At 47.2% G+C, this 14,341-nt stretch overlaps 1 protein-coding gene across 11 annotated transcripts in view; it reads right to left on the reverse strand.

The window, feature by feature from the left end:
• QTGAL (queuosine-tRNA galactosyltransferase) overlaps positions 1-13,966 on the reverse strand; it is a 207,924-nt gene extending 193,958 nt beyond the window's left edge. For 6 of the 11 annotated variants that reach the window (XR_012789772.1, XR_012789770.1, XR_012789771.1 and 3 more), the window contains exons 1-4: positions 10,949-11,115; positions 9,748-9,822; positions 2,547-2,663; positions 977-1,076 (exon numbers count right to left, since the gene is read on the reverse strand). Coding sequence is in view for 6 of the 11 variants with exons in the window: in XM_075579665.1 (XP_075435780.1) it covers positions 977-1,076; positions 2,547-2,663; positions 9,748-9,822; positions 10,949-10,987 (331 nt within the window). In the remaining 5 variants the exon portion in view is untranslated. Of the gene's footprint in view, positions 1-976; positions 1,077-2,546; positions 2,664-9,747; positions 9,823-10,948; positions 11,120-11,628; positions 11,783-13,808 lie in introns of those variants that run through there. The other 5 variants (XR_012789769.1, XM_075579664.1, XM_075579663.1 and 2 more) reach the window with 5 other exon arrangements.
• Between the last annotated feature and the right edge of the window lie 375 nt (positions 13,967-14,341).

The raw sequence follows: 14,341 nt of genomic DNA on the forward strand, positions 1-14,341 counted from the left end.
TCCAAAACACCGTTTGCAGGCAATTAAAAATACCGCAGCTAGAACTATCAGAAACCTGCGCAGACACAAAGCGGTCAGTGGAACCCTGAATGACCTTCCAGGGCTACCAATCAAGTGAATTGAGTTCAAAGTCCTCTCTACAATCGATACGTTCACACATGGCCTAGTACCAACATACATCTTGGAACACATTACTTCAGATCAGCCGAACAGACTACTCAGATCAACGAGCAATGCACCGCCCGGTGTTCCTCGATACAAATCCACATTGATTGGAAATAGAATAATGTAGGCTGAAGGGCCCAGGACTCTGGAACAAACTTCCTACAGATGTCAAAAAAGCTCCAGCCTTGCAAGCTTTCATGAAATCACGTAATACACACCTCTTCTGTGAAGCATTTGGGCATTAGCCTCACATACGTGCCATGCTGACCCGAGCTGCAAAACCCATGGGTAGTCGAAGCTAAAAAAACGAATTGATTTATTTACTTGAATGAGCTGTGTATGGACATCTCTATTTATATAGCTCCATCCCTGTACACAGCACTTCACAGCTGTAATACACGGGACATAATAATATAACACATAATGGGAATAAGCGCTTCTTCAGACATAAAACAAAAGGAAGAGGAGTCCCTGCCCCGAAGAGCTTACAATCTAAATGGTAAGTGGAGAGAACGTACAGAGACAGTAGGAGGGTGTTCTGGTAAGTGCGTCTGCAGGGGGTCAAGGTCAGTGCATCTATCAGCCAGCGGAGCTGCCCATAAGGAGTCTTCCAGCAATAAGAATAAGCAGGGGGGGGCCCTACAGATGAGCACCGGTCAGATAAGTCAACCGACTCTTACTAAACCTCCAAAAAAGGAGTGCACAAGAAATGTTACTATTTTTGGTTTCCATTTCCCCCGTAAAATCGTGCTTAAAAAGGAGTATGGTCTGTGAAATACTTCTAGCACCAGCTCACGCGATGCTCGCCTACCTCCACGCGGCTGTGCCGAATGGTGACCTCCCACGACTACACAGATCCCTCTTTCATCCAACCTGGTCCTCCATGCTTCTATTATTTCAGCAGAAGAGTCCTGAAGAAGGTGCAGGGATTTAAACAGAAAAAAACAGGATGGGAATACAGAATCACAGCGGATACATTAAAGGCGGACAGAAAGGGCTTGGGGAGGTCGATGGGTGCAATGACTTCTTCCCCAATACATGGCAAACTTGTACCATAGGCCAAGGGTTCTGAACTCCAGTACTCCAGACGCCCCCCCTCCCATCAGATAAGGTTTTAAGCATATCCTTGCTTTAGCACAGGTGGCTCAATCAGAAGCTGGGATATCCTGAAAACCTGACCTGTTGGGTGGTGGGGGGAGGGGCTCAAGTACTTGAGTTGAGAACCCCTGCTATAGGCAATTAAAAAAAAAAAGCCAAAACTTCCACCCCAATCCAGAAATAAGTGTCTTGTATTGCGCTTCATAATTGGAATAATTACAGTGCTGCCATTTATGTAGGGCTACATTACACTACGGAGTTATTGTACTCAAAATAGTTGTTTACAGCGAAAGGCTTTATGGTAAAGAATGGTGGAAACATGACCTTCAGCATTCTATTGTTAACCTTGCAGTTCAGCCCCAGTGAGTGTAATGGATCTGGCAGTAGGTTAGTCTGCAAATTGGGGCTACGCATTAAATGAACTGCTTTTGAGAATGAATTGAAATAGCGGATGGCATCAAAAAAATAAATTTCTCAATTTCCATAGCGGCATATGTTGGGGTCATCATTCCTGTTCTTACACGTGGCACCTTCTAAATTCTTTGTGTAATCATACATATGAACGCATTGTTTGCGTCTACTTGCATTGGTCTTTTACGTCAAGCGAAAGCACCGGCCACAGGCATATACTCTGCCCCCATTGGGCATAAAAAGGGGCGGGAGTCGAGTAGGATGACGGAGAGGCCTTTTCTATTTGGTTTCCCCAAGACCATATTTGTCATTTTACGCGCCTTTCAATGGCACAAAAAAAACTACAAGAAAGAAAGCGGTTAGGTGCACTCGCTGAATCTGTATAACTACGTCGGGTGGACAGAGATCACCACCCATAGGGGAGACTGATAAAGTAGGACACATCCTCCAAAAACAAGACGGGACCGACAACCCCAGAGGTCTTCATACAAACAAAAGATTTGAATCCACACAGATCGACGTTTTGGTCAAATACACTGACCTGTGTCAAGATGGTCACCTTAACTAAGGTCAGTGTATTTGACCGAAACGTCGATCTCTGTGGATTCAAATCTTTTTTTTGTGTGTGAAGACCTCTGGAGTGCTGGTTCCTTCTTGTTTTTGGGGGGATGTGTCCAACAAAAAAAAAAAAACTACAAACATCTCGAAAAACCATGGGCACGATGACGAACCGCAGAACCGCTCCGGGTTCTAGGTAAGATTTGTATTATTTAAATCATTCGGGCTCTATTGCTGCTTTAACACCTCAGGCAAACTACGTGGATATTTCGGCATCATTCGCAACTCGGTCAATGACCTGCAACCTTATTTACCTTACTAGCATCATTGTAGATTGACAGCTCCAGAGTTCCGTCAAAGTCCTGCTCTACCACGGATTTTAAGCACTCGTCCAGCCAGGCCTCGGCATTGTAGGTCGGAATGATGATAGACTGGAAAAGAAAAAAAAGAATTCTGGTTGCATGACCTTACTATCGCACTCATGCTCTCGTCTTGGACCCGTCTAGCTGCATTGCTTCCATGTTCTCAAGTTTTGTTGGAAGACACTTGGGTTTCTTTGTGTGGTTTTACTAGTTTCTTTGAGCGACACCTGGACTTAACTCCTTCAGTGCCGGAGGGTCCTGCCTCCTTCCATGCCCACAGCCCCCTCTGACCACTTTCCTGATCATAGGATTTTGGTGATGACGTGATGGCATGAGGGAAAGATTGGGTTCAGCGTTCCAAGACAGCACTGATCGATAGCTACCCCTAGAAAACGATGACAGTGCCATGCTGTACAGGGTAATGTGTACAGGGTAATATCTTAAGCACCACTGGTGTTCTGCGGCCCTCATGACGCACATTGTATATCCACAGTGCTCTAATGGGGTTAATATACTGAAACATTTTATCTCCCAGATGCTGAGTCAATAAACTAGACTGAAGTTTTTTAGGTTTTGATTGCTTGAAACTGGTGAATAGCAGTCAAATAAAAGGTTTGCCGAGATCAATTTCAATGTTTATTCTGAGTGACATCAAATGTTAACCATGGTAGCAAATGGTTAGCAAACGACATGTATTCATCATTTTACATGCTCGGCACAGTCCTACAATGGCGCATAGTGTGGTAACAAGGAAACAAGCAATGAAAAAATAAAAAATTATTCAAAGACGCCTTCTTTATTTCATCGTGCTCCGATGCGTTTTGGTTCCAGCAATGATAAAGTTTAATAAAGCCATCGGTGTGCCTCATGCAAGATCATTCCCCCCCCCCAAGTCGCAATGACATCAGGTGTTCCCTGTCCATGTTGCAAATGAGCCACGATGTCAGACCTTCAACGCTGCGTTGCGACGTCTACCCCCGATGAACGACTTCGCAATGGCATGCGTCACCAAAGAAAAACAACTCTACTCTATATTTTTATAAAGATATTAAAATAAACATTAAAAAAAAAAAAGTGCTAAATATTTCAGGAGCGCCTTTATTTAAGGGGCAATGATACTTTAGGAAGCACTAAACCTTTAGGCTCCATCCATAGAGGAACGCGCTAGCTTCTGCGCTCCTCGGCGCAGCACACGCTCGCCTGCAGGAGATATTTCTTGTGCTGCAGGCAGAGGCGACAGGGAGGCGTGTCGGCGGGCGAAGTCACAGAGCTGGTTCGCCCTCATTGGGTGAACCGCTCGTGTGAACCGGCCGTCACGCGGGAAATACAAACCTGTTTGTAGCGCGAAGCGCCGGTCTCCCCGTAGCGCATGTGCAAGCGACTATACAATAATACATTGTAGTCCTCGTGTTTGTCTCGGCGCGAGCTGCATAGCTCACGCCGTATCCTGCACTGTGGACGTAGCCTTAGAACGCTGGGTGGATATAATGTATACTCTGATCCAACATTCTCCTGTTCCAATCTTACACGTCAGCCTGTTGCTGATGAAGTTCCGTAGGACACATCAGTAATTACGAAAAATTACGTGACGCTGAACCTAAAAATACACCGGGGCCTGGAGAATGTCAGAATATTTTACCTTAGCAAAACTACAGCTTGTAGAGTATCTAAGCCTAGATTTCCTGTTCACATACCCCACATAGATATGTATTTATTTATCAAATGCCATTCAAGTAAGTGCCAGTTAAAGACCCCGCGTAACCAGGCAGAAAACAAGCTATGGTAAATAATGTAATAATATAGTTGGCTTTTCTTAACGTGCGCTAATAGAAAATAGCCGCTTTATTTCTTTTGGAAATGAATTCCAAACCGCATATTTAGGAGTCACTGAATGGGGAAGTGTTTGTCCACAGAGTGTTTTATTTGCCCTTATCAGAGATCTAGTAAAGATAAGGGGAAGTGGGGAGGGGCTCTCTGAGTGTACAAACATCTGCTAAAAACGCACAGTGACATCACACTATAGGGAGCAGCCAGAGGCAATCAGCCCCCCACCCAAATCTCAGCTCAACATGTTTACAAACTAACTTAAAAACATTATTTAAAAATACGTATGTGTCAAATGTGGGTAAAATAGTCATCAATCACCTGGGTGTAACCCCTTAAACACGTCACTAGGATTAGTACACTGGTCCTACGAGGGATTGCAACTTTAACCCAGCGTGAATGCTTCGTGAATCCAAGCCATATTGGACTGGACCCCTGTATGTTTGTCATTTTATACCCCTTTTGTGCAAACAGAAAATGTTATAAATGCATGCCTCGCCTCGGGGCAAACTTATAAATGCATGCCTCGCCTGGGGGCAAACTTATAAATGCATGCCTCGCCTCGGGGCAAACTTATAAATGCATGCCTCGCCTCGGGGCAAACTTATAAATGCATGCCTCGCCTCGGGGCAAACTTATAAATGCATGCCTCGCCTCGGGGCAAACTTATAAATGCATGCCTCGCCTCGGGGCAAACTTATAAATGCATGCCTCGCCTCGGGGCAAACTTATAAATGCATGCCTCGCCTCGGGGCAAACTTATAAATGCATGCCTCGCCTCGGGGCAAACTTATAAATGCATGCCTCGCCTCGGGGCAAACTTATAAATGCATGCCTCGCCTCGGGGCAAACTTATAAATGCATGCCTCGCCTCGGGGCAAACTTATAAATGCATGCCTCGCCTCGGGGCAAACTTATAAATGCATGCCTCGCCTCGGGGCAAACTTATAAATGCATGCCTCGCCTCGGGGCAAACTTATAAATGCATGCCTCGCCTCGGGGCAAACTTATAAATGCATGCCTCGCCTCGGGGCAAACTTATAAATGCATGCCTCGCCTCGGGGCAAACTTATAAATGCATGCCTCGCCTCGGGGCAAACTTATAAATGCATGCCTCGCCTCGGGGCAAACTTATAAATGCATGCCTCGCCTCGGGGCAAACTTATAAATGCATGCCTCGCCTCGGAGCAAACTTATAAATGCATGCCTCGCCTCGGAGCAAACTTATAAATGCATGCCTCGCCTCGGGGCAAACTTATAAATGCATGCCTCGCCTCGGGGCAAACTTATAAATGCATGCCTCGCCTCGGGGCAAACTTATAAATGCATGCCTCGCCTCGGGGCAAACTTATAAATGCATGCCTCGCCTCGGGGCAAACTTATAAATGCATGCCTCGCCTCGGAGCAAACCTGTATTTTCCTTCAGACATAGAAATCGTGTGCAGCATAGAATCCTTTTGCTTCCGGAGGGGCTAGGGTAGTAGCACCTTGTTTTGCAATCAAGCATCCTGCTCTAAGTCAGGGGTACTCAACTCCAGACATCAAGCCCCCCCCCCCAAACAGGTCCGGTTTTAAGGATATCCCAGCTTCAGCACAGGTGGCTCAAATCAGTGGCTTAGTCAAACACTGAGCCACCTGTGCTGAAGCAGGGACTGAGAGCCACCTGGGCTGAAGCAGGGATATCCTGAAAACCTGACCTGTTGGGGGATCTTGAGGACTGGCGTTGAGCAGCCCATCTCTACATGACAATAATCAGTCTTCCATCACATTGATTCCAATATTGCCTTCCTCCGGATCAATACGCTGTAAATATAAATACAGGAGTATCTCCGTGCTCTTAAATTTAATTTAACGTAGGTTGAACGCGATGGACATATGTATGTATGAATGTGTATGTATATATATATATATATATATATATATATATATATACAGTGTTCGACAAACCTATACATTTGCTCGCCCCGGGCGAGTGGATTTAACCCCCGGGCGATTAAATATTGGCCCAAGAAGCACACGTTTGGTACTAGGTGGCGAGTAGATTTTTTTTGTGTGGCGAGTAGATTTTTTGGTGATTTGTCAACCACTATATATATATATATATATATATATATATATATATATATATATAAAGCAGAAAATAGCTGTGTTAGTCCAGTTGCGATAGTGCAGAATAAATGAGTTCTTCAGTATTCGGTGATACCTTTTTTATTGGACCAACAATTTATGTAATAGGACCAAATGTATTGCATGACCTGAAGAGAGAACCCTCGAAAGCTTGTCCTATGACATAAATTGTTAGTCCAATAAAAAAGGTATCACCGAATACTGAAGAACTCATTTATTCTGTGTATATATATATATATATATATACACACACACACACACACACACCTCATCTACTATGTAATAATGTAACTGTGTGAAAAAGGGTGTTCTAAGAAACACAACACATTTCAGGATATTTTACCAACACAAGCACGCATGCTATTTCTCCTTTTTTTAATGAAAGCCTGCATTCTTGTTTGTGCAAATAACTTAAATAGTTAGGACTGTTGAGTGTTGATAACATAAGGGGAATATAAGTTGTTATGATTCACACAGCATTTTGCAGGTTTATTAGCCAGAAAACTGTGATTTTGAGAGCAGCAGTGACGGCATTAGCAAAAAAACGCAAAAATGTGCCCATCGCCCGTAAAAAGATTTACCTCACCGTGAAAATTCCTGAAAATAATGGAATCTTGCACTAGACTTTATTGATTTTCCACTGCTGAAAGAGGAGGGCGAGGAGAAGCAGGGACAAGAACATCAGGACAATCACAGCTGCCTCCTTCCAACTTGACCCATGGATAATCCTGCTTGACCCAAACATGCCCTCAATATACCCTCTTAAAAACGGAGTTGATCACACACTTATTAGCAGCTGGCAGATGTGGCTCTGCAAGATATTTGGGAATAAATTCCCCACCCAAGGAACGTACGAGTATCTAACAAAATACTGAACATGGTGGCAATGTAAAAATCAGGCTTCACTCATATGCAGTTTCCATTTAATATAATGTTCACAGTTGAAATAAAGTTAAAGATTGTTTGTTTGTTTTCTTCTTTGAAGAATTTTATTTGAACTGAACCGGGCGTATGCGCCCGCTGGACACAAGGTTGGGTCAGGAGGACTCGGGCCCCCGCAGGGGTGTGCTACACTACTGCAAAGCGCTGCAATGGAGGGAGGGGGGGTGAGAGTGGAGGCCCCCCCGGCTGGCCAGCACTGGAAGGTGGGCATGGCCAGAGGTCAGGTACAATCTTCGTGTCAGGGAATAGGGTGCGAGAGGAAGGGGGAAGAGAGTGCGAGAGGAAGGGGGAAGAGAATGCGAGAGGAAGGGGGAAGAGAGTGCGAGAGGAAGGGGGAAGAGAGTGCGAGAGGAAGGGGGAAGAGAGTGCGAGAGGAAGGGGGAAGAGAGTGCGAGAGGAAGGGGGAAGAGAGTGCGAGAGGAAGGGGGAAGAGAGTGCGAGATGAAGGGGGAAGAGAGTGGGAGAGGAAGGGGGAAGAGAGTGGGAGAGGAAGGGGGAAGAGAGTGGGAGAGGAAGGGGGAAGAGAGTGGGAGAGGAAGGGGGAAGAGAGTGGGAGAGGAAGGGGGAAGAGAGTGGGAGAGGAAGGGGGAAGAGAGTAGGAGAGGAAGGGGGAAGAGAGTGGGAGAGGAAGGGGGAAGAGAGTGGGAGAGGAAGGGGGAAGAGAGTGGGAGAGGAAGGGGGAAGAGAGTGGGAGAGGAAGGGGGAAGAGAGTGGGAGAGGAAGGGGGAAGAGAGTGGGAGAGGAAGGGGGAAGAGAGTGGGAGAGGAAGGGGGAAGAGAGTGGGAGAGGAAGGGGGAAGAGAGTGGGAGAGGAAGGGGGAAGAGAGTGGGAGAGGAAGGGGGAAGAGAGTGGGAGAGGAAGGGGGAAGAGAGTGGGAGAGGAAGGGGGAAGAGAGTGGGAGAGGAAGGGGGAAGAGAGTGGGAGAGGAGGGGGGAAGAGAGTGGGAGAGGAAGGGGGAAGAGAGTGGGAGAGGAAGGGGGAAGAGAGTGGGAGAGGAAGGGGGAAGAGAGTGGGAGAGGAAGGGGGAAGAGAGTGGGAGAGGAAGGGGGAAGAGAGTGGGAGAGGAAGGGGGAAGGGAGTGGGAGAGGAAGGGGGAAGGGAGTGCGATAGGAAGGGGGAAGGGAGTGCGATAGGAAGGGGGAAGAGAGTGCGATAGGAAGGGGGAAGAGAGTGCGATAGGAAGGGGGAAGAGAGTGCGATAGGAAGGGGGAAGAGAGTGGGAGAGGAAGGGGGAAGGGAGTGCGAGAGGAAGGGGGAAGGGAGTGCGAGAGGAAGGGGGAAGAGAGTGCGAGAGGAAGGGGGAAGAGAGTGCGAGAGGAAGGGGGAAGAGAGTGCGAGAGGAAGGGGGAAGAGAGTGGGAGAGGAAGGGGGAAGAGAGTGGGAGAGGAAGGGGGAAGAGAGTGGGAGAGGAAGGGGGAAGAGAGTGGGAGAGGAAGGGGGAAGAGAGTGGGAGAGGAAGGGGGAAGAGAGTGGGAGAGGAAGGGGGAAGAGAGTGCGCGAGGAAGGGGGAAGAGAGTGCGCGAGGAAGGGGGAAGAGAGTGGGAGAGGAAGGGGGAAGAGAGTGGGAGAGGAAGGGGGAAGAGAGTGGGAGAGGAAGGGGGAAGAGAGTGGGAGAGGAAGGGGGAAGAGAGTGGGAGAGGAAGGGGGAAGAGAGTGGGAGAGGAAGGGGGAAGAGAGTGCGCGAGGAAGGGGGAAGAGAGTGCGCGAGGAAGGTGGGAAGAGAGTGCGCGAGGAAGGGGGAAGAGAGTGCGAGAGGAAGGGGGAAGAGAGTGCGAGAGGAAGGGAGAATAGGGTGCGAGAGGAAGGGGGAAGAGAGTGCGATAAGAAGGGAGAATAGGGTGCGAGAGGAAGGGGGAAGAGAGTGCGATAGGAAGGGAGAATAGGGTGCGAGAGGAAGGGGGAAGAGAGTGCGATAGGAAGGGGGAAGAGAGTGCGAGAGGAAGGGGGAAGAGAGTGCGATAGGAAGGGGGAAGAGAGTGCGTGGCGACACAATTAAGGATGTGCTTTTCTGATGTGGGTTTTAAGGCCTCTGCCGTGTGCCCCAGATAATCCTCAAGGTTAAAACTAAATTGTGATGTTAGGGTATCATTTATTAAAAGATCTTGCATTGTAATCACCTTCATTTAACACCGTAAACATGCCACTGTCATTAGTTCATTTAAGTCCTATGAGAGACCCCTCCCCCCGAATGACCAGATATTCTGGTAGATGCAGCCATGCTTAAAAACACCCAAGCAGCCAGTCTTCTAACTCCACATACCACATCAGGTCGCCTCTCACCCTCCGCCATCTCCCCCGGCATCAGAGAACAGGACCTCTGCTGCATTGGGCCGGGCTGTGAACACAAGCACATGAAGGGGTTAATTACAGGTTCAGCCCCCGGGGCAATGCCACAAGAAAAATGGAAGGCATTCCTGTATGAATACTCCACATACTGGGGCAACAGTGACGCAGTGTGCCATTTTTGTATTGCGCCCAATAGGGTCACAGTGTCTCTGCCCCAAAGCCACCACAAGTCTAAGTTCTTCCAAAACGAAGGCCGCGGACATGGTGGGCGTGCGACGGCATGCGCGGCTCTAACGAAATGCAGGGGATCTGTGGGGCCGGCCATAGTGCGCAGGAGCATGCGCGCGAGGAAGCGTGACGGAGCGGCAGATTTTTCAGCCGTCAAAAAAAAATGTGATTTTGTCATGCGACGGCCGGGTCACCTGTGTGTGGTACAGCCAACGAGGGCGAACCGCTCACGTGACGGCCAGGCCTCCCCGTCCCGCACGTCATGCAAATCCTACAGGCCACGGATCGCTCAAACTACAGACGCACGCGACGCCATGCGCTCCATCGCGCGCCTACTATATCCGAGGCCTAAAGATGTCTCACATGTTAATCTGGTCTAACGGTGTCATACGCCTAAAAGGTCAAATATGTTAAACTGTTCATGCAATGTCTGTATACATAATGTAAATTATATAGATTTATCACAGAAAAATGTCCCGTTGGATAATATGGGGGTTCTTTCCTCTTTCTTTCATAAATAGGGGGCAGTATTTGTGCTCCCGGGTTTTGCCACAGGGAAACTGATCCCTCATCCCGACTGACGCACAGAAACTCAAAATGAAAATGACCCAATGTTGCCTTAACCCCTGGAGTGCCAGTCATCACTTCAGATCATGTCCTGCGCTCTTATGACACGATCTCCCCTAAGAAAGAGGGTTTTGTGGACCCAGGGCGCCAGAACACATGATAGATATGTTGTTGGGGTACTCAAAGGGTTAATACACCAACCCCTGTATTTTTTTGTGTGTGACAACTTCAGTGTTGCAGGGCTTGCACTACATCTCTGTTATTATCTGTTTACATGTTTATTCCTTATGGCATGTTACTGCTGTATATTTAAAAAAAAACAATTGTTATATATATATATATATATATATACACACATATACACACACACACACACACACCTTCTCCTCTATAGGTGGATATATAATGCCATTCAGCATCCCCTGTCATATAGGCAGGTATATCTAGGTCCTTCTGCCCTGTAGGCGAGTATATAAAGCCCTCCAGATTCCACGTAGGTGGATATATAATGCCCTGCCCTATAGGCGGGTTTATGTAGGTTATCCTGCCGTTTCCGCTGTCAACGGTGGGTATATGTAATTTCCCCTCCCTCTAGGCAGGTATATAATGCCCTGCAATTTCTCTTGCCCTATAGGTGAATATATAGCAGATTCCCCTCCCCTATAGGCAGGTATATAATGCCCTGCAATTTCTCTTGCCCTATAGGTGGATATACAGCAGATTCCCCTCCCCTATAGGCAGGTATATAATGCCCTGCAGTTTCTCTTGCCCTATAGGTGAATATATAGCAGATTCCCCTCCCCTATAGGCAGGTATATAATGCCCTGCAGTATCTCTTGCCCTATAGGTGAATATATAGCAGATTCCCCTCCCCTCTAGGCAGGTATATAATGCCCTGCGGTTTCTCTTGCCCTATAGGTGAATATATAGCAGATTCCCCTCCCCTATAGGCAGGTATATAATGCCCTGCAGTATCTCTTGCCCTATAGGTGGATATACAGCAGATAATGATTCCCCTCCCCTGTAGGAGGGTATATAATGCTCTGCACCGTGTCATTACCATGGCACAGCAGTGACACCTCGGCTGCCCACGCAGCTTCTCCTATCTCTAGGGCGCTGCATTCACCCCCCCACGCGCGCAGGACACACCTGTGACCGTGACACGCAGCGTTCCACTGCCCGCTACTATGTATCCGGGGAGGAGGAGCAGCAGCCAGCGGATTGGCTGGGAGCTCCCGGCAGCGCTGTCCTGATTGGCTCCCACCGCTGCCTGTTATGCAGAGGGGAGGATGTGATACCCAGTCACTACATTGGAGAGTGCTTCTGCCTTTAACCCTCTCAGTGCCGGGGCCAGGCCTCATGTCACTTGCCCTGTTATAATAACTCTGCGTGACTGTTATTTGTTTCATTTTACACTTTGTTTTGCAGTAATTATTTTATTCTAGCATTTCTGTTACCCAGCGCGCTGCGGGATATGTTGGTGCCTTATAAATACATTATAATAATAACAATAACACATGTATAGGGTTAATGTGTGTGTGGTTACAGGATTACCCTCCATATTTTACCCCATTTACCAGTACAGGCGGTCCTCCGTTATCCAACGGAATCCGCTCTGGAAGTAGCGTGGGATCGTGAAACCGTTGTACAGTGAGTCCCATGTTAATCAGTGGCGGTGAGCGTTGGATAACGCATTCAGGCGTCGGAAAACGGCCCATAGGGTTGCATTGTAAATTGTAGAAAAAGTATGTAACAAGCAAACCAGAACAGCTAAAATGTGGATGGGAAGAGCAGGAAAACATCCTGGAGGCGGCCATCTTAAATGTGCCCCCCTGAAAATGCACATCGAAGCCCATGTTTACTAAGCCATGCTATTCCACAAAACGCCTTCTTGCACTGGAAGGTATAGTGTGGAAAATGTGATTTTGCTTTACAGTGGAAGTAATATCATCGAGCAGAAGTATTATGATTTTTGAAAATGTACCTTTTCTGCTAAATAACTCGTATCTATCATTTTAGTGTATTCAGTGTATCATTTTGAATGTTTCATTTTGAATTATTCCTGTTCATGCTCTTTTTCTTTGGGGGTCATTTAATTCATTAAATCAGGCCCTGGGTGACATCACCGTTAATGCATTTAGGGCCATATCAGCCACTAATTGAGTGGATTCATCTAATAATCTCAGTACAATACTTTAACAGACTGCTACATAGAAAACCTGTCAGCCAATTGAATTCATAGCATGGCGATTGTCTCTTTTGTGTCTGTCTATCGCTTGCTTATTTACCCACCCTGTTTGTTTACTGTGCCAGCAGGACAATGGAATCTGTGTTTGTCTTCCATTGATTCTTTACTCTAAGGTGGATTGTGTCCTTGGCTTGTGACCCAGCTCTGGGCCACTCCAAACAGGGCCCCGCAGGGCTGGTTTATATAGAGCAGGAGTGGGCAACTCCAGTCCTCAAAGGCCAGCAATGGGTCAGGTTTTAAAGATATCCCTGCCCTGCATCAGCACAGGTGGCTCAGTTAAAATGACTGATCCACCTGTGCTGAAGCAGGGATATCCCTCAAACCTGGCCTGTTGGTGGCTCTTGACGAATGGAGTTGGCTGATATAGAGAGAGACTCGATTTCCAGGTGCCCTGTTAGCTCCATGCGGCAGGAATAACTTGTGCCTATATTTCTCTGTATATGCAGCATCGCATAAACTGGTAGATAATGCAACAAAAAAAAAAAAAGATTTAAACAGAAACCCCCCTAACTAATGCTCCTAATTTTATAGAATGGGAACCAGGCGGTCCCCAGAACTAAACAGCATTACTTCCTGCTCCAGAGATCCCCACCCCAGTTCCTGAAATACTAGTAAAAGACACCAGCGCTGGGTTTTATATCACCATCCAACGGATACCGTTGTTATTGGCCCGCCATTTTGTTTTCCCTGGTGAGGGATTGAAACGCAGGTACCTTCACCGGAAAGTATCTCAGGAATCGCAGAGGGGGTCACCGGAGAGGAATATAGTGCGGTTGCACTCGGGGTACCCCAAGATTCCCATCGTGTAAGAAAATAATTATAATATACTGTAATATTTATAAGTATCACATTCAATCTGAACCCCTTCAGTCTACATCTGCGTCGCCCCAAAGGCGTAGAGCCGAAGGGCAACCAAAAGGTGTGAGCCGCTTTCCACCGTTCACTGATGTTTGGTGATGTTAAAGCTGCTCTATTTCAAATGTGAAACTCACCAGCACTTTTATCCGCTGCACCCAATTTTCCAAGTTACCCTGCCTTATAGATTGGAAACTCCTTGAGGCAGGATCTCTTCTTACACATTGCAGACTTAGGCCTTGGTCCCGCTGCGGCCGCGCGCCACAAGCTGCTTGCCTCCGTTCTGGAGGTCCCCACTGGCTCCTTCCGGCGTGGCTGACTGCGTGCTGTGACGCGTCAGCCAGCCGGAGCTACTGACTGAGGGAGCGGGGCCTTAGCCTTATCCTATGTCTTCCAACCCAATTGTAATCTTGTCTGTAACTGTTACATGCACCAATAAGCATATCTCCAACATTCCATGAAATGTCTGGGAATTCACTGTATATAACCTCTGTTAATTTAATGTAACCATGTATTATTATAACTCTGTGCCCAGGACATGCGTGAGAGCGAGAGGTAACTCTCAATGTGTTACTTCCTGGTAAGACATGTTATTAGTAAATAAATACATTATTACAATTTAGTTTTATCACCGGGATTCACTAAGCTCGCATACAGCTTGCAGCACTGT

The sequence above is a fragment of the Ascaphus truei genome, chromosome 22 (genome assembly GCF_040206685.1).
Source record: "Ascaphus truei isolate aAscTru1 chromosome 22, aAscTru1.hap1, whole genome shotgun sequence".
NCBI lineage: Eukaryota > Metazoa > Chordata > Amphibia > Anura > Ascaphidae > Ascaphus > Ascaphus truei.